This window comes from Oncorhynchus masou, chromosome 29 (genome assembly GCF_036934945.1).
Source record: "Oncorhynchus masou masou isolate Uvic2021 chromosome 29, UVic_Omas_1.1, whole genome shotgun sequence".
In the NCBI taxonomy this organism is placed as follows: domain Eukaryota; kingdom Metazoa; phylum Chordata; class Actinopteri; order Salmoniformes; family Salmonidae; genus Oncorhynchus; species Oncorhynchus masou.
In genome coordinates, this window is record NC_088240.1 from 72,054,994 (window position 1) to 72,075,758 (window position 20,765).

At 41.1% G+C, this 20,765-nt stretch overlaps 2 protein-coding genes across 3 annotated transcripts; both read right to left on the minus strand.

Moving 5' to 3' along the window:
* Positions 1 to 6,346: 6,346 nt before the first annotated feature.
* Positions 6,347 to 14,773, minus strand: LOC135520433 (syntaxin-12-like). Of its 2 annotated transcripts, none has more exons than XM_064945997.1 (10): positions 14,676 to 14,773; positions 13,540 to 13,694; positions 13,032 to 13,101; positions 10,881 to 10,974; positions 10,330 to 10,467; positions 10,127 to 10,173; positions 9,889 to 10,000; positions 9,415 to 9,487; positions 9,171 to 9,253; positions 6,347 to 7,027 (listed from the first exon to the last, which is right to left on the minus strand). In XM_064945997.1, the coding sequence occupies exons 2-10, from the start codon at positions 13,637 to 13,639 to the stop codon at positions 6,935 to 6,937; spliced, it is 810 nt and encodes a 269-aa protein (XP_064802069.1). In that variant the 5' UTR covers positions 13,640 to 13,694; positions 14,676 to 14,773; the 3' UTR covers positions 6,347 to 6,934. The 2 variants fall into 2 exon arrangements, with proteins under 2 accessions (XP_064802069.1, XP_064802070.1); XM_064945998.1 differs by having other exon boundaries at positions 13,540 to 13,676; positions 14,676 to 14,766.
* Positions 14,774 to 17,316: 2,543 nt separating this feature from the next.
* LOC135521301 (tRNA selenocysteine 1-associated protein 1-like) lies at positions 17,317 to 20,718 on the minus strand. Its single transcript, XM_064947220.1, has 7 exons — positions 20,588 to 20,718; positions 20,073 to 20,170; positions 19,796 to 19,895; positions 19,531 to 19,583; positions 19,117 to 19,273; positions 18,993 to 19,026; positions 17,317 to 18,813 (listed from the first exon to the last, which is right to left on the minus strand). The coding sequence occupies exons 1-7, from the start codon at positions 20,609 to 20,611 to the stop codon at positions 18,668 to 18,670; spliced, it is 612 nt and encodes a 203-aa protein (XP_064803292.1). The 5' UTR covers positions 20,612 to 20,718; the 3' UTR covers positions 17,317 to 18,667.
* Positions 20,719 to 20,765: the final 47 nt, after the last annotated feature.

Genomic DNA, 20,765 nt, shown 5'->3' on the forward strand with positions numbered 1-20,765 from the left:
TTCTGGGGTGAGTAGAGGGGACAGACAGATACATGGACTGAGCTGGGGTGGGTATGAAAGGCAGATCAGACAAAGAAAGTGGTGTGGGTTTGTTTGTCTCTAAAAGCCTTATATTACAACGAGGCTATGAAAGTATTGGTTTACAATTATATTATGGCACATATTCTATGAAGGAAGAGAATATTGTGTTTCATTTATACCCAACACACACTAGCACACACACTTTACATACACGTACATTGTAATATTGTTTTATGGTGGTATTATACATTTTGTATTGTAAATATGTAGTGGTGTACTAATGTTACATGATGTACTGTTTTATCTTTTGTTTAATGTGTGATGTAAGTTCCTTAATGTGTTTGGAACCCAGGAAGAGTAGCTGCTGCCTTGGCAGGAACTAATGGGGAGCCCTAATAAATACAAATACAAATGAAGTAATGTAACTACAGGTACCAGCAACATATTGATAGGCTACCAGAGCCCAGATTTGACAGGAGGACTGAGATTGTCCTGGGAGTGGAACTAGAGAATTTTAAATTTGTCATTACCTCAAAAAGAGCCATGTATTAGCCTACTTTGATTTCCTGTTGCAGAGAGAATCTGTTGCATCTCGTATTGGAGAAGAGAAAACAGGCCATCCTCCTCCTCCTCCTCGTTGTCTTCATCCTGTACGTGTCCATCAGAGCAGCCTCGCAGAAATGTTTCTGGGTCTATACAACACAGTGACATGTGCGCGCGCGCACACACACACACACACACACACACACACACACACACGACAGGAAAGGGAAAAGGAGAAAAGGGACTGGCTTCTGGTAAAAGAGAATATGGAAAATGAAGTGCCTCTCATTCCTCTCGTATAATGAGAGAGACTCAGACGGGGGATTCTTTTCTGGCCTTTTCTCTCTCTGTGCTCCAGAGACATTCATTTGTTCATTCTTTCTGACGAACAAGAGACTCTTCTGTTTTTTTGGACTTGAAGAAAAAGAGAAAAGGTGAGCGGTGTCTCCGAGTATGGCGCCTGTCAAAACTCAGAGTATGGCTCCTACACTCTTAGAAAAAAAGGAGTTACCTAGAAACTAAAAGGGTTCTTCCGCTGTCCCCATAGTAGAACCTTTGAAGAACCATTTTTGGTTCCAGGTAGAACCCTTTTAGGTTCCATTTGGATCCTTTCCACAGAGGGTTCTACATGGAACCAAAAATGGTTCTCCCCGGACCATAAAAGAGATCTCCTATGGCGACAGCCAAAGAACCCTTTTTTTAGAGTGTATAACCAAACAAACAAACACAAACACACAGAGACACTCTTTCCAGAGTTCAAAGCTCCAGTCACACACATCACTCTGAATATGTCCCCAACATAAAGTACTGGCATTAAAAATATCCCAACTAGCTTCACAGAGTTGGTAGCTAGCTAGAGCCATTGGTTCTGCTTTGTTGCAGTCAAACTCAGTAAACTCTCCATCTCTCCCACACACACACACTCATGTGAACACATGTCCAGGAGCAGAGGAGAGAGTCTTAATTGCCTTGTCTTCTTCATTAGTCAGTGTACCTGTAGGTCCCACTCCAGTAATCAGGAAGCTGCTTGCATAGTCACAGCTAGGAGGACCAGGGAGGTGTGTGACTAACACAAGAGGACTGACTCACTGGCTCGCTCTACATTGTCTAAAAGTCTGTTCTCTCCTCACCTCCTCTCCTTCATTGCACTGATTTGAAAGATCTGACCACGTTAAAGCCAGCCTAATGATGAGCTTCCACCATACTGTTTCCACTTAGCAAATCTTTCCCAATCAGTGTAGATGACGGGGAGAAGAAGAGGGGAGGGCGGTTTGATAAACCATTGAGCCAAAGTGGCAGGCGACGGAGACCGAGAGCGGGGGAGGAATGACAGATAGATAATCTCTTGGTGATGAAGACCACTTATAGCACCACAGCTACAGTTGAAGTTGGAATTTTACATACACCTTAGACAAATATATTTAAACTCAGTTTTTCACAATTCCTGACATTTAATCCTAGTAAAAAATCCCCTGTCTTAGGTCAGTTAGGATCACCACTTTATTTTAAGACTGTGAAATGTCAGAATAAGAGTAGAGAGAATTATTTATTTCAGCTGTTATTTCTTTCATCACATTCCCAGTTTACATACACTCAATTAGTATTTGGTAGCATTGCCTTTCAATTGTTTAACTTGGGTCAAAGCTTCGCACAATAAATTGGGTGAATTTTGGCCCTTTCCTTCTGACAGAGTTGGTGTAAAAGAGTCAGGTTTGTAGGCCTCCTTGCTCGCACACGCTTTTTCAGTTCTGTCCCCAAAATTTCTAAAGGATTGACGTCAGGGCGTTGTGGTGTCCACTCCAATACCTTGACTTTGTTGTCCGTAAGCCATTTTGCCACAACTATTTTGTGAAGTGCACCAGTCCCTCCTGCAACAAAGCACACCCACAACATGATGCTGCCACCCCCGTGCTTCACAGTTGGGATGGTGTTCTTCGGCTTGCAAGCCTCCCCTTTTTCCTTCAAACATAATGATGGTCATTATGGCCAAACAGTTCTGTTTTTGTTTCATCAGACCAGAGGACATTTCTCCAAAAAGTGGGATCTTTGTCCCCATGTGCATTTGCAAACCATAGTCTGGCTTTTTTTATGGCGGTTTTGGAGCAGTGGCTTCTTCCTTGCTGAGGGGCCTTTCAGGTTATGTCGATATAGGACTCGTTTTACTGTGGATATAGATACTTTTGTACCTGTTTCATCCAGCATCTTCACATGATCCTTTGCTGTTGTTCTGGGATTGATTTGCACTTTTCGCACCAAAGTACGTTCATCTCTCGGAGACAGAAGGCGACTCCTTCCTGAGCGGTATGACGGCTGTGTGGTCCCATGGTGTTTATACTTGCGTGCTATTGTCTGTACAGATGAACGTGGTACCTTCAGGCATTTGGAAATTGCTCTCAAGGATGAACCAGACTTGTGGAGGTCTACAATTTTTTTCTGCAGTTTTGGCTGATTTCTTTTGATTTTCCCATGATGTCAAGCAAAGAGGCACTGAGTTTGAAGGTTAGCCTTGAAATACATCCACAGGTACACCTCCAATTGACTCAAATGATCAGAAGCTGTAAACTTCTGACCCACTGGAATTGTGATACAGTGAATTAGAAGTGAAATAATCTGTCTGTAAACAATTGTTGGAAAAATTAATTGCATCATGCACAAAGTAGATGTCCTGACCGACTTGCCAAAACGCTAGTTCGTTAACAAATTTGTGGAGTGGTTGAAAAACGAGTTTTAATGACTCCAACCTAAGTGTATGTAAACTTTCAACTTCAACTGTATCTTCCAATGGTGCAACTGCTGTCGACATCTAAAGATTATCCAATTTGAATAAACGCTTGGATTTCACTTATTATTGATATCTACATAGCGCATTGATGTGAATCACACTTCTGCTCTCTCATTTAGCTATTTGTGCCTTGTGGATTGTGGTTCTTGTGGATGGCTGTTCACAATCTAAATGTGTATTTGAACCAATGGTTGAATTCAAGAAGTTTAAGCTGCCTATCAATCCCTGTTTTTGAAATCAGGGGACTGCGTTCTTGCAACAGTTGAATAGTGTGGATCCAAGCCTATGGAATAAAAGTGGGGCTTTTATTGCTCAATCTAATTCATGCTGATAAAGAAAATTAATGCATAGGCCTAATGGACACATGCTCAAACTTGCACACTTTTGATAGAGTTAAAGTGGCAATCTGTTGCTACATCCATTTTTTGATTTATCAATATTTTTTATATCATGGATGGTCAGTCTTTGCATCCATAGCTCTGTCTATTAATCACAGAGTGGTTACATTTCTGTAGTCCCATCCCTCAGATTTTTACCATAACAGAGGCGTGGATTTGCCCTTTAAACAGCTGCATATTATCAAGATATCAAAGTGTCACCAACAAAAAGGTAAACAATAGACCTATAGCAAATGCAGCATATGACATTAATTTTTCACAGGTAAACAGCACTTTTCAGTAGTGCTCAAAGCATGCCGTTCCATGTAACGCAGCATTTATTTTCAACTCAAATCAACGAGCCCAATCAGTCCTCCATGACAACAAAATCATAAACAACAGCAGGGCTGGCTAATAAGTCCTTAGTTTGGGGATCATGCTCAGGTAAAACAATTAGGCTAATCTATACTTCCATATTTAAATGTCCTATTCTTGAAGAGTAAGGGGTATAACATTTATTGGAATGACTGGAATTCTGATATACTTTGGTTTTTAATGTAAAGCTATAATTTAATCATATTATTATATGTAGTAGAAAGCAATAGGTTAGAAGAAGCCTACATAACCAACCCATAAATAGGGCTAGGCGTCCCGCCAGCGGGACACCTGTCGACAACTTCTGGTTAAATTGGAGGCCAGACAATTCAAATAAATAATCATACAAATCATGGATATTAAACATCTAGGTACATACAACGGTCTTATATTGGTTAAAAGCTTAAATTATTGTTAATCTAACTGCATTGTCCGATTTACAATAGGCTTTACAGCGAAAGCATGCCTTGCGATTGTTTGAGGACGGTGCCCCACATCAAAATATTTTTCACCCAACACAAGCTTCATAAAATCACAAATAGCGATTAAATATTCACTTACGTTTTAAAAATCTTCCTCTGATTTGCAATCCAAAGGGTCCCAGCTACAACATGAATGGTCGTTTAGTTAGATAAAATCCTTCTTTATATCCCAAAAGGTCAGTTTAGTTGGCGCCATCGATTTGAGTAATCCACTCGTTCAACAGGAGAGAAAGGAATCCAAAAAGCTACCACTAAACTTTGTTAAAATAGGTCAAAATATGTTTCTATCCAATCCTCAGGTACCCTAAAATGTAATTAAACTATAATATTTCATACGGAAAGAAGTATGTTCAATAGGAAAGTAAAATTAGCAGGTGCATGTCCTCTTCGTCATGCACGCACAGACTGATTTCCAACTCTGACTCCCAGTACCAAAACTCTAAATTCTTCCTCATTTGGGAAGAAACAAGCCTGAAACCCTGAAACCTGTGAGCTGGAATTGCATATGCACCATAGCTTTCCATTGTAAGAGCATGGGCTCTCAAAATAAATAAAAATTCTGGTTGGTTTTTCTTTGGATTTTCTCCCACCATATCAATTGTGTTATAGTCTAATACATTATATTTAACATTTCTACAAACTTCAAAGTGTTTTCTATCCAATGGTACCAATTATATGCATATCCTGGCTTCTCGGCCTGAGTAACAGGCAGTTTACTTTGGGCATGTCAGTCAGACAGGAAGTGTAGAAAAATAGACCCTAGCCTAAAGAAGTTTGAAATTAAATTTACCATCAATTTATGGCCAGCTATGTAAACTTTAACATTGATTTATCCTGAAATAGATGTCATTTTTGTCTTCTTATAATGCGTCTTAAGGGCAAAGTAATCTAAAAGTAACGGAATGTAATCAGATTACATTACTGAGTTTGGGTAATCCAAAAGTTGTGTTACTGATTACAATTTTGGACAGGTAACTGGTAACTGTAATGGATTACATTTAGAAAGTAACCTACCCAAACCCTAATGGTAACTATACCTCTCATCTCATGGAACAGTAATTCCATCACAGGGAGTAACTCCAGGTCCACAGGTGAAGGGTTTGTGGCGTGCACCTGTAGGTGTAAATATTATTTTAATAATGACAGTTGCCGAGTGGAGAATGTATCTTACAGTCCTAGGAGAGTCTGGGGAACTATTGGTCGCCCTATCCCCTGAGTTAGCTGTCTTGCTGAGTGGTTTTTATTACAGGTTTCCCCCACCCTGGTGACCATTGACTGTAAGGCTGGTGCCACAGCTGGAATCAGCAGGGCACTAGGATTGGGACAAGACCTGGAAAGGCAACACCTGTAGGTAATAGACCTGGAGCAGGGGTAAACTAGTCTAGCTCACTAATCACAAGGGAGAGGTGTGAGTCGAGCATGACAGCCTCAACAATAACCGTCATCACCGCTTCAAATCCCCATGACAGTACCATGGGAAATGATCTCTAACCTTGTGCATATTTAGCAGGACAGTGTCTTATAAACATATGGTAAACATGTTTTATTAAGGTACCAATATGTTAACCAACCTACCACACATCATCAATACCACTGCAAAATTGCAAGACTACTACGCTCTTTAGTATATCTTGACTTGTTTAATAGCTAAATAACAGCATGGTAGACTACATGGTTCTTGTGTAACCTTATAAGTTTACCTCATAATACCGGTATAACAGCGCCATCATGTGGAACGTACATAGCCATGCGTGACACAGTCGGGACTCTTTGCACAGTTGATTTTATTAATGAAAGTGAGCATAATAATAATCATAATAATAATAATAATCATAGTAATAATACAAACATTTTGTTTGTTGTTTGTGTGCTATCAAAGGACTCTTCCTTATCTCAACTACATCATGTCCTTGTGGTAATACTATAGACTATAAGACATCTGGATGAGAATCAGACATTTACAGCATGAAGAGAATAGGGAGGCAGAAAATAAACCATATCAAACCGTAACCATGGCATTTATATACATACAAACTTGTGCAATATTGCATTAGATCAGACATATTCTAACACAGTAATGTATGTAATGATGACAGAGATGATTTGCATTTCTGACATGGAAGTAAGTGCAGGGCTGTGTTAGAACAGTTGATATATAATATATACAGATGGGGAAGAGAATTTATACAATCTATTCCTTACGCCTCTGTCTATATCTTGCTTGAAAGCACGCCCGTGCACACCCGTGCCCCCACACACACACATTCACTCACTCAGAAGTTCCATTGGAAGCCATTCTAGGCTGTCAGTGCGATGTACCATTAAAATCCTTCCCCAGTGCCCTTCCTGTCCTCTCATTTGATGGCCTGCCAGATGATGATAGCCAGGACGGTGACCACCAGAGACACCACCATGGCCAGCATACACATCCTCTTACGGGACTTCCTCTACAGGGGGAGGGAGCACAAACAGGCCGTGATTTGTGACTGGAAATAATCATTTGTTCTTAACTGACTCGCCTGGTTAAATGAATGACAGAATGACAGAGTGTTCCGACTTATCTACAAATCAAACACGCCCATGTTGTGATGGTGTTGTTACCTGGTAGTAGGGCTGACACAATCGTTGCATAATTGTGTAACCGACAAGTATGGACAATAACCAAAACTATTGTCAGAATGGTCTTAATACGTTTTAGGAGGGGGGATTAAACTTTATTTTCATGTAGAAATAGTTTACCCAATAGCAGTTTTTCATTATTACATGAAGAGGGTAAAGTTATTTTACAAGCAGAACGGCACGTTTGGGAGGAAAAGCTTCAATTCCAAAAGTTCCAAATGGTCAAAACCATTCATTTTTGAGACAAGGGTGTTATGACGTTGGCTTGATGGGGGAGGTTTATAACCCCCCCCCCCCCCCTTTTCTCTCTCTATTCTATAGAGTTGACTCTTGAAAAAGCCCTTAGTTAACTTTGAGATTCTGGGCACATCAAAAGGAGGGAAACGGAACCATATTTCGGTAATCCAACCAGTTGAAAATATGCGTTGGGACTTAATGAATATGATGTCAGTTCAGTTGGCGTCTGAGGCATGATTACTGATGATAGGACAACATAAACTGTATCTTGGAAAGTCGACACATTCTAGTTATCAGATTCACATGGAATAGTTGTGCAATTTAAATGTTTGAATATGAAACTATTTGTGAAAAGATTAAATGTCATTTTAGCTTCTTAAATGAGAGAACGGTTTGTCATAGAGAAACTATGCTCAACTCAGTGGCCCCACCCATGTGAACAGACACTGGTTGTAAACTACGAAACACGGCCCTCTCTCCCAATCCTATATAAGCCCCTTTATGAAAATGTAACTTCCTGTTCCAAGGACGTGCGGACTGGCAGTCCCCACGTTGAAAGGACAAAGACCACTTACAGAACTAAGCCAACATCAGCAAGAACCTAACGCAATTGGCATCGAATTTCAATGTGAAGGTGACGAACAACACGCCGGAAGGATTCATTTCGACTATACCAGCCAGAATATAGCATGAGCTTAAAGTATGACCACTTGGTGTGAACTTTGAACTCTTATTCACTAAAGAAGTGCTACCCCCTCCGCCCGCTAAACGTGTGCTAGGAGAGGATGGACAGAGTATCCATTCTACCATGCTCCAGTTCACCACGAGACAGTCTTCAGAGGACCAGAGATCCATGCTGGACAACCCGGCCTACGATCAATCTACGCAGCTCAGAGTAAATATTTATTGTATTTTCCTTTTTCAAATGGGCAGTAATTTAGAATGCATAAGATACTGTATTTACGATAGTATAGCTTCTCCCTTTGTTACTCAGTCTTCCAGCTCTTTCACTCAAACCCAAACCCCCTCTCTGTGTGTAACCAGCTGTCATATCTGTTCCGTCCACTAGGGACGTTTTCCTTTATGACATAATTTGTAATCAATTGTACATTATACATTCTGTGTATATGTAATTCTGTGTGATTATTTAGGTATTTAGTAAATAAATGATTAAAGCAAATGTTGTATTGCTGATTCAACTGGTTAGCCAGGGTTCGTGAAGATAACCAAGAATTTACAACTTTCAGATGAGACTGAAATAAGGTGACGATTAAATATTGACTGTTACTGATGTAAAAGATTACTAGGTCTTTAAGAGTTTAATCAGAAGGTAACAGCTCTATAAACATTATATTGTGCTGCCCCAACTTTCTAGTTAATTATCTACCTGATTAGCTAATGTTAATAATGTTAATTACAGAAAAATGATTTTATAGAATAGCATGTCATATCACTTAATCCGCCATAGCCAAAGACACGACAGGGGTATCACCAAAGCTGTGTTGTATTCATTAGGTATAAAAACAACATTAGGTATATTCTCCGTTAGTCAGCACCTCTACACTAAAAAAATGTTCTCTGGGTGTGCGCCAGCTCATGCTTTTTTATTAGACTAGTATTCATTAGGTATGCTATAGCTAATTTTCAAAGATGCATTATAAGGTCAAACATTTTTCAACAAAAATGACAATTATGACAATAATGGTGGTCATTCCATGATTGTCACAGCCCTACCTGGTAGTAGGCGGCCCTTTGGAGCTGTCCGGTCCCTCTGTCTACATGGACCTCTGCACTCTCCACGTTAGCCTCAATGCTGTCTGTGAAACAGAGAGGAGAGGAGACACAGTGAAGGGCAGGGTCACAGGAGCCAGGACTGATACAGTATCAGATGGAGTTCTAAACCTTCACAGACAGCAACCTTCTGAACCAGCATGATATCAAACCAGAGAGGGAGAAAATCCATTTCACGTCTACTAACCGATCATCTCTCCCTGGTCGTGGATCATCACAGCCAGGTCCTTAAAGATCTGGTTTACATCCATGATGTCAGACTGGACGGGGAGGAGAAGGAGAAAATCACCACCAGGGTTAGTTAGGCTGATGTCCAAATCGAACACTACCCCTACCCGAGTGGCTATACTCGGGAATAGGGGCTAAGGGCAGGCTATAGGAGGACAGGCTCTGTGTAATGGCTGGAATGTAATAAATAGAACGGTATCAAACATGTGGTTTCCATATGTTTGACGTGTTTGATACTGTTCCATTTATTCCATTCCAGCCATTATACAGAGCCCGTCCTCCTATAGGTCCTCCCACCAGCCTCCACTGACTAGAGTTTGGGCAAAGGGTTGATTTGGAGTTCAACAATATGCCAAATGACTCAAATGTAAATGTAGTGTGGCTTTGTGATTCCTGTATGGAATGTGAGTGGAGCTGGTAGCTGGGTGAGTACCTCTAGCTGCCTGATGTTGGTCTCCCTCTCCTTGATGACCTCCAGGTCCTCCTCTGTGACCTCTGGCTCCTCCAGCTGCTGGGTCTGACTCTGACTCCAGTCATCATCATCTCTACACACACACACACACCAAACACACACACGAACGGGCACAGACACACACAAACACACACCTTTGTTACAACATTTTTATTCGAACAGAATATTTGATAGGATTCTACCTAAACTGTGTACCTACTTTTCAAATGTAACAAGTTGTTCATCGACGTTCCCCTCATCTTCCTGCTGAAATAACAAAACAAACCCATCATTGAAACACTCTCATTCACATTGCATTACACTAATAAGTCTGTAATATGACAATGCATTTCTAATAACATTATTGGTGAGTGACTATGACAGATGGCTAATTCTAGGCCAATGAGAAAGCAGGGTGTTTACTGTGAGGCGGGACCCGGCCCGGGCCCTAGCCACTGATTCCCTCTCCTTCTCAGCCGCCTGTCGCTGGACTGCCTGGAAGTTGTTGAGCGCTGCAGAGAAGTCATTCATCAGTCGGTCCTTCTGGATCTTCTGCTGTCTCTGGAAGGATCAATCACACAATACAGTAAAGTAGATTAGATTAGAGTAGAGTAGAGTAGAGTAGAGTAGAGTAGAGTAGAGTAGAGTAGAGTAGAGTAGAGTACAGTAAAATAGAATAGAGCAGAGCAGAATAGAATAGATTCAGTAGGATATACTGTATAGTGAGATGTCCTCGCCAGAGTTAGATATGATTTACACATTTGGGTTGTTAGATAAGATGATATACTGTATCACGAAACAGAACACAAGAATATCGACATACAGTTAGTTAAAATGTTAGCATTAGTAGGACTTTGATGTAGCCTGGTCCCAGATATGCTTACACAAACAGATCTGGGACCAGTTCATAGATGTGGAATTCTTCCAAAGAACTATAAAAATATACAGTATCTATGCATATAACTTCCACTCACCTGTTCAGAGGGAGGGAGAGGCAGGGAGCCCAGATCTTTCAGGTGTCTGTTGGTCTCTTTGGCCAGCTGGTTGGTGTAGTGCTGTACCTGTTGGCTGTGAGTAGCAAACACACAAACACACATAAATACAGTTGAAGTCGGAAGTTTACATACACCTTTGCCAAATACATTTGAACTCCGTTTTTTTTTTTTTTTAACAATTCCTGACATTTAATCCGAGTAAAAAGTCCCTGTCTTAGGTCAGTTAGGATCACCACTTTATTTTAAAAATGTGAAATGTCAGAATAATAGTAGAGTGAATGATTTATTTCAGCTTTAATTTCTTTCATTACATTCCCAGTGGGTCAGAAGTTTACATTCTCTCAATTAGTATTTAGTAGCATTGCCTTAAAATTGTTTAACCTGGGTCAAACATTTCGGGTAGCCTCCACAAGCTTCCCACAATAAGTTGGGTGAATTGTGGCCCATTCCTCCTGACAGAGATGATGTAACTGAGTCAGGTTTGTAGGCCTCCTTGCTCGGCACACGCCTTTTCAGTTCTGCCCACAGATGTTCTATAGGATTGAGGTCAGGGCATTGTGATGGCCACTCCAACACCTTGACTTTGTTGTCAAGCCATTTTGGAAGTATGCTTGGGGTCTGTAACGATCTGGGCGTCGTGGGTGTGAAGTCAGGTGCAGGAAACAGAGAGTTCAAGGTAGTGCTCTTTAATGCGCACGGCGAACATAGGCCACCCCACGAAACTCTGGGCGCTAAAAAACAAATCCCCCAAACACGGGGACTAAAACAGTCCAGGAAAAACCCACGAACAGGAACAAACAAGTTCAACTCCAACATACACAAACAATCATGCACAAAGAAACAGGCGGGCCGACTGACTAATAAGGCCCAACTAATCACCACAATGCATAACAGGTGTAACCAATAAACAGACAAGGAGAGGGAGGAAAGAATCAGTGGCAGCTAGTAGGCCGGCGACGACGACTGCCGAGCGCCACCCGAACGGGAAGGGGAAGCCACCTTCGGTAGGAGTCGTGACAGGGTCATTGTCCATTTGGAAGACCCATTTGCGACCAAGCTTTAACTTCCTGACTGATGTCTTGAGATGGTGTTTCAATATATCCACATAATTTTCCTCTTCCATCATGATGCCATCTATTTTATGAAGTGCACCAGTCTCTCCTGCAGCAAACCACCCCCACAAAATGATGCTGCCACCCACGTGCTTCACGGTTGGGATGGTGTTCTTCGGCTTGCAAGCCAGCCCCTTTTTCCTCCAAACATAACGATGGCCATTATGGCCAAACAGTTCTATTTTTGTTTCATCAGACCAGAGGACATTTCTCCAAAAAGTGGGATCTTTGTCTCCAAGTGCAGTTGCAAACCGTAGTTTGGCTTTTTTATGGCGGTTTTGGAGCAGTGTCTTCTTCCTTGCTGAGCGGCCTTTCAGATTATGTTGAAATAGGACTTGTTTTACTGTGGATATAGATACTTCTCTACCTGTTTCCTCCAGCGTCTTCACAAGGTCCTTTGCTGTTGTTCTGGGATTGATTTGCACTTTTCGCACCAAAGTACATTCATCTCTAGGAGACAGAACGCGTCTCCTTCCTGAGCGATATGACGGCTGCGTGGTCCCATGGTGTTTAAACTTGTCAGACTTGTGGAGGAGTCCTTGAAATACATTGACAGGTACACCTCCAATTGACTCAAATGATGTCAATTGGCTTATCAGAAGCTTTTAAAGCCATGACATCATTTTATGGAATTTTCCAAGCTGTTTGAAGGCACAGTCAACTTAGTGTATGTAAACTTCTGACCCACTAAAATTATAAGCGAAATAATCTGTCTGTAAACAGTTGTTGGAAAAATTACTTGTGTCATGCACAAAGTAGATGTCCTGACCGACTTGCCAATACTATAGTTTGTTAACATGAAATATGTGGAGTGTTTGAAAAAGAGTTTTAATAACTCCAACCTAAGTGTATGTAAACTTCTAACTTCAACTGTATATATTTCATTAGTGATGCTCTTGCTGTCCCCATCAGTGGTGGAAAAGACTAACTGTTGATGCAGTCAGTTAGTGTAAGTAGTTACTTAGTTACTGAGTAGTAGTCAGTAGGAGTAGTCAGCAGTAGTGTCAGTAGTACTCACAGTCTGTCCTGCAGCTCTGGGGTCTCTTGCCTCGTCCCCATCTGGTACAGCATGTTTTTGATCTGCCCAGCTGTATAGCAAAACAAACACTGAGGTGAGCTGAACTTCGAGAAGGGGAACTGAGAAAGCAGGATAGAACAACTCTTCTCTCTCTTTATCCCTCTTTCTCACTCTAAATAGAGCACTATATACTGTAGGCATACTCAGGCTATTATTGTCTCAGAAGGTCCTCTTCTTAACTTCAGACATCTCTGCCTAATACTAGTTCATTTCAGAGAGGAGATCAGAAGTAGGTGGAAGACACAAATAGTCCCAAAACATCAAGTCTCCTTGACTTATTTGTGATAGTAAATTGTCCAAAGCGCGAGTATCTGGTGTTAGGGTAGGTTATAGAATAGAATGTGCCTACTTTAATATACCATATAGGGAAATATGCATTGCAACGAGGTGTTGCTTGCAGCAGTAGAACACTGGGTTCTGTCACTGTCTTGTTCATTTCACCACTCACTGTTCTGTGTGATTTTCTGGATGTTGACACTGCATGTCTGGGTGAGGTTGCTGAAGTCTCGCGGCTGCGAGTGGTAGCTGTCTGTTCTCCCGTAAGACATCCTTGCTCCTGGCGTCTGTCACACTCCGTAGTGGGAACTGAATTGTTGGACACACCTGTCATACAGTCACATATAGCAGCATTCAAATATTCAAACAAGCACCATTATCAGAGTACATATAATATCATCACTTGAAGCTACATAAGAGCAAGTCTTGAAAGGAAAAATAGTTGTGGATTATCCTCCAGCCGACCACATGGGTGGGCTATAATATATCGACAATTTACAGTGCACATTGCCGCATAGGCTAGGCCACATTTCGTCATGAACGCAGGTTGTTTACAATCGCAGCGAAGGTTCGGCAGGCACCCGAGCCGACTGTAGGCTGGCTATCCATGTGCACATAACAAAAATACCAGTCTATTTGGCGTTCTACTTCATTATAATGGCCCAGATAACAGTAGTTTACTGTTGCAAAAAAATATCACAGAAATTGTATTCAGCGGATCAACCATGACCAAGATGAGGTCACGTTGTTATCATGTTAACTGATTATTAATTAGACAATTCTGTGAGCTGCTCATTTCATGATTGTAGGCTATAGTATAGCCCAATTGAACATGAATGACTATTTAAGAATAGCCTCGGTCTAACACTATTATTCAGCCATAACATCTGAAATCTCGGCAAAAAAAATATAAAGTGACAGCGACAAGCCGGAATAACATTCAACATTTTTTATAGAGCGCCCTCAGTCAGTCTGACATGCTCATATAGGCTATTGGGTTCAATGGGTTGTATAGCCTATAGGCCACTAGCATAATTAAAAGGCGGAAGACAAGCAATTCAACTTAATTAAGACAACAGCTACACTTTGCATTGGGTTAGAAGCAATTGTAACCAGTTCCATATTATGTGTTGATTGCGGTAGATACAACGTAGCCTATTCAGTTGAATCACTGACAGTTAGGGGCACTGGCAATCGCAACGTAGCCTACTTTATGGGTGGTTTTTACCAGTGTAGACAATCAATATAAATATGTTTTCTACTTACATCTGTAAAATGGTTGATACAATATTATGATAAAACCCTTACTTTCAATGGGATTGCAGTTTAACGCGTCGTTTCCAGTTTATGTCTCTGTGTTATGAGATTTCTTTAAGACCGAGCCCATAATGCGACGTCACAGTATTTCAGCGTGCGCATGTCATTGTGTCAAACTCGCTACTCTGCTCATATTCTGAGGCAGCAGACAAAAACTCATCAACTGAAACAACATACTAGATCTGTACTACATAAGTAAAATAGCCACTTTGGGTCAAGTGTATCCCGATAGGAAAGTAACTCATTTTATGAATTCTGATTTGTTTACGTTAGGTTATAGGCTACTTTCTCTGTTGATGACAGATTCGTATCTCTGATATGAGCGTTGGGATATGTTTAGAGTGCAACTCAATCTGCAGGTTCATTATTATCAAGCCACTATGAGTAACATCCGTCATTCAGTCCTAAAATCTAGGTCAACATAACTAACGATAGAATAACTAAGCCTTTTGGTTTAATAGAGACCAGCAGTAGTAGGCTGCCCTGTGCCTGTCCCATGACTTTCACACTGCTTCTTATAATGGATCCCAAAGGCTGCTGCACTGAGCTGCACTCACATGACCAGCCGGTGTCAGGCCCATTAGTAGGACATGAACAGATTGAGTGGGTAAAATGTTGCAACATGGTCTCAGAGCATTTCGTATTATTATGTACGTAAATCCGTGACATTCCATTTAGTCAAAATGCAAGCTGAGATCTACCACTGACTTTTTAAATCATGACTTAAAAAACGTAATCCTATGCACCATTAACCAATTAAAAACAGTACTGTAGCAATGAGGTTTGTGCAGTAGGCTATAGGCCCAATACATTATCACTGCGTATTGGTTATGCTGAAATTACCCTGCCAATGTTGTTCTTCTCAGACCATTTAGAAGAAAAAAAACTGGCAGATGATCACACTGGTAATAAATAATTTGTTGTATTACTCGTGAAGCACTGCTAAGTGAGCAGCATTTTTATTTAACCTTATTTAACTAGGCACGTAGGTTAAGAACACATTCTTATTTACAATGACGGCCTATGAACAGTGGGTTAACTGCCTTGTTCAGGGGCAGAACGATAATATATATATTTTTCGACTGATGGCCTACATCTGATGGTCAGTCTGAGGGGAGGGAGGGACCAGTGGTGAGACTGCCTCTCACCCGACTCAACGCTCTAACCCCTAGGGTAGCCTAGTGGTTAGAGCGTTGGACTAGTAACCGAAAGATTGTAAGTTCGAATCCCCGAGCTGACAAGGTACAAATCTGTCGTTCTGCCCCTGAACAGGCAGTTAACCCACTGTTCCTAGGCCGTCATTGAAAATAAGAATTTGTTCTTAACTGACCTGCCAAGTAAATAAAGGTACAATTAAAAATTATCCCTCCAACTTCCTTCCCTCTGCTGAGAAAACAGGACACAGTCTTCCAGCTGATGGCGAAACTCAAGTCACACTGCATTATTTCTGCCTCATGCACCAATTCATGTTGTTACTCCTATGTCCAGAGAAAGTGAAATATTCCTTGATATTAAAAGAGACAAGTTGATCGGAACACTTCGCTATACTCATTCATTGCAGCTGCAGTACTGTTTGTAGCGCTTGGAAGTAGGGAGAACGCACATTTAATGGCTTATAGCGGTTTTGAACAAAGTGTTGACAGTGCTGAATAACAACTTAAACATGAACTTACACATAAAAACAGCAGCTCTTTGCTATATTCGTTTTCTCTCTCTAGGCATGGCCTTAAAAGTTTTTAAATCTCAGTATCAACTTTGCTGTGCATTTTATGCTTATTTTTTCCAGTCTATGGCTTGAGGAACTGTGCAGACACAGTCATCTGAGCCATCTCTTTGGCCAGCTGTAGGCCTATAGATGCACGTGAGTTGTTCTCTGGGCCTTTCCGGGTAGGCGGAGTTCTACCTTCAGACACATGAAATGGTTAAACATCGGAACACTTTGCCTTTCCGGTGCAAAACAAAAAATAGGAACGCAAGGCTTTATTGTTGGGTTTTTTACAGTAATGTTTGGTGATCGACTAGGAATGCCTTGGAGATCGACTGTTTGGTGACCACTGATTTAGTATATGTTACGTTTCATATGGTATGTATTAATTTGTTGATGTCCATCATCCAGTTCGTATGTTAACAATTTAAAAACTTTCAATATGTTGCAAATTTGCAAAACATATATGTTACAAATTCCAATTTGTTGTGGCTAACGTTAGCTAGGTGGCTAACGCTAATGTTAACTAGCTCTAGGGGTTAAGGTTTGGAGACGGGTTAGCTAAAAGGATTAAGGTTAGGGGAAGGGTTAAGTAAAAGGGTTAGGGTTGGGGGAAGGGTTAGCTAACATGCTAAGTAGTTGCTAAGTTGCTCAAATGTAAAAATTGTCCATAATGATATTCGAACTCGCAACCTTTGGGGTGTTAGACGTTCACATGATCCACCCACCCATTCCAACCGACTGACCAACCTACTTTTGTTTTTGCCATAAGAAACCTTCTATGTAAGCATACCAAACGAAACATAACATATTCATTTTAGTGTTCTGGATATACGTATACTATGTTACATTGAGTCTATGAGAACAGCCTGCAATGATAGACTCTCTCTCTGGTGCTGGGTGTGTGGAATGATTGAGGTAGCCAGATGCAAACTGAATGGCTGTTTTACTATTGTTTCAGGATTCTGATTCCAGCCTATAATTTAGTATTCTAGGAAGGAATACTTTCCCCTCAATTAATTACTGGGCATCTGGTGAATTTAAACTAGTAAAAGATGGATTTTCAAGTGCATGGAGCAAAAACATATCATAGTTTTTGTGCTTCTCTACTCTTATTACAAGAGCAGGTTTGTAGTTAATCTTTTCAAATAGAGTAACAGATTATTTTAGGGCCTTGAATTGTGTTTCAGAATTAGGTTATTCCACATTTTAATACATGTCGGTCTCAGAGCATCAATGTCACAAGTATTTATCATCAAAAGCAAGAAATATGAATACTGGTGATGTGAGCTTGTAGATACTGATATTCTTTTCTGCAGTCAGCATGTGGTCTTGGAGCTATTATCACTGAACAAGCTGATCTGATACTGTATGTCTACTACAGTAATATGAGGTGATCTGTAGACTAGCCATAAAGAATACCATCATATCCTGCTATACAGGACATCGCATTTGACATTGATGAAACAGTTACACTTATAATAACTCTGAAGAATAAGTATTCATAACCTATTTATTAAAGTATTTCATTATATTAAAAAAATGTAAAAGTATTTATATTAATTTATTAAGCATTTATAATGTATTATTCATGTAAGATATTATAAAGTGAATACACGCACTTCCACAATGTCTTCTGTTGATGAGTATTTACATAAAGCAGAATCAACAATTCTGTCTGTACCACAGCTTTCAAATTATAACGTGGAGGAGAAAGGTTTAAAACACCTACTACACAGTCTTCCACTCCACAATAAGAAGCAAGTGGCCCTAGATAGATAATCAATAGGTTGAATAGGGTGTCGAATAGGGATTATATTTCAATCTTATTCTATTTTCCAGTGTGGACAACAAATATGAAAAAGGTAGTGAGGGAGGGAAAAGACAGTCTCAAACTAGCACCGCGGTCCTTGAAGATATGATTACAAAGACATCAAGCACCGAAACAAGCCTGTTCATTGGGCAATTGGAACCAAACCAGTGCCCAATAACCCCCCAAAAATGAGTGGGGGTGAGCAATAAAAATAAAAATTCAAACATGAGGGGGGCATCCTTTCAGTCACTGGAGCTGGGTTCACACAAATCAGACACTGTGGTCTGTTCGCTTAGCTTAGCCCATTGCAAGTGTACGAGACACTGAAGACCCAGCTACTCTTGGCAGCCAGGACGAGATGCCTTTACCCTTTGAACCTTCACACTGGGCTGTTCCAAACAATCCACATCGAGAGGTTGAGAGAGTCTGACTGTTGCTGTCTGTCGACCAGGGGGTCTGCTAGCTCTACTGTGCCTTGGATGGGTCAGCAGCAGTAGGACCAGGAGGCTCCAGGGCAGGCCAGTGGCAGTCTGTGAGGGCATCATACAGCTCCTCACTCTCCTCCATGTACTGCCTGTTGGCTGCCACCACATCCAGTGTCACCATGGGGTCTGCAGGAGGCACACACACACAAGGCACACAGACAAAGGGGCACAGCACGAGAGCCATGAAGATCAGACAGACTGGACCGTTTGTAGGCTATACTCCTGGCCTGGGTTCAATACATTATGTCAAATACTTAAGCCGCTTTTTTTGTATAATGAGAAATGAAAGAAAACAGAGCACTCACACTCCAATCCATCATCTTCAGTCTCCCCATAACCCTAAAACAAAGAGACAGATCTTTCCTCACAACATAGTACCGCTTATGTATATGTAAAGAGCGATAGAGTAGAGGGGGTGGGAGAACACACCTGATTGCTATAGTCATAGTGGTTGTAGTTGTAACCTCCGTAGCTGCCCGTGTTCTGGTCATAGCCCCAGTTGGAGTAGTAGTCGGGGTACTGTTGGTAGTACTGGCTGTTGTTGTATGAGTATGGCTGATTGTACCTGTTGTCTGAGTAACCACCTCTGTTTATACAGGAAAGAAAACCTTTATGAATAAACATAATATTTATTAAAAATCAATATGCTATTAATAATGAGTAATGAATGAAAAGTGTGGATTATTTGGGATATGTCCTACATCTGTGATGGGAGACTTGAACATACCAAACAAATGGAGTAAAAGCGTCTTCTTTATCTACTCACAACTACCTTCTCTACTGTATGAAGGGAGGCTCTGTTAGTCCCTGGACAAAGTCAGTTCAGTGGCATGCAGAACATACCTGTTCTCTTCTTGTCTTCCGTACGTGGCGCGGTTTAGTTTGAACCTCTTCGGCTGGAGAGAAGAGAGTTTTGTTCAGAATGGATTATTCCAGACGTTATTTATCTCTAATAAAGTTAATGGGTATATCAAGAGTTCACCATATGCCCTATACATATCCAATCTTCTCAGAGTGCCTGAGATAGGTGAAGGAGGTATGGGTCGATTCGAGATTGGAAATCAATGTGGAATCATTAAGTGCTGTGTGTGTGTGTGTGGCCCTGTACCGGTGTGGCTCCAGGGAGAGGCTTTCCGTTGACTTTCCTGAGACACCTCTCAGCAGTGGCCTCGTCCGCCAGCTCAACAAAGCAATAGCCTGCCGCACCCCTACACAAAGTGTAGAAGGACCAAAACACATACATGTACGTGTCGTGTTTGTGCAATTTCTTCTGTTGTTGAATAGTGATAGTAATATACAGTGGCTACTAGACATTCCCAAAGACAAAAAAAAGTATATCAGTCATAACCCTTCTATTGCAGTAGCCTAATGTTCTCCCGTCTTACCAGTTCATTTTGTTCCGGATGATTCTCACCCCCACCACAAGCTCTCCCATGGTGGCGAATGCACGAGAGATGAACTTCTCATCCATGTAAGGCTCGAGCTACAGGGGATGAGAGAAAAACACTAAGTTGAACAGAAAACATCTACTCTAGGTAGCTACTGTAAGTTACCTACACCCTGTAACTTAATGTAGCTAGCTAGCTACATTCAACTGAACATATTCTCAAACTTTCAGGGTCACTGACTTGGTGGTCTTTATCACCTGGAAATGACAGGCTTCATGAGACTAGAGGGCTCTTTAGGGCTTGTCAGTGAGCAAGAACTAGTTAACGTTGGCCAAATAATGAAAATGCCTGAGGGTGCATCTATTAGCTAACGAGCTAGTTGCTCGCATGGTGGTAGCACTGAGGGTTGGTAACACTAGCTATCCTAAAGTGGGAGTCACACAAGAGCTAGGATATGCTAATGCTGGTTTTCTATGCATGCAACGTTATTATAATAACATATCAGGACTTACATTACCCATCCATAAGCAACTCATTTTGTTTACAATTTCAGATCACCAACGTAAGTGGAGATTCATAACACACTGTGGTAAATCTACAGACTGCCATCTAGAGGATTTGTGGCTGGTGGTTGGGGGTGTGCCGTTCACTGTTGCATTATGGGATAGTAAAGTCCTCCACATTGCGTCA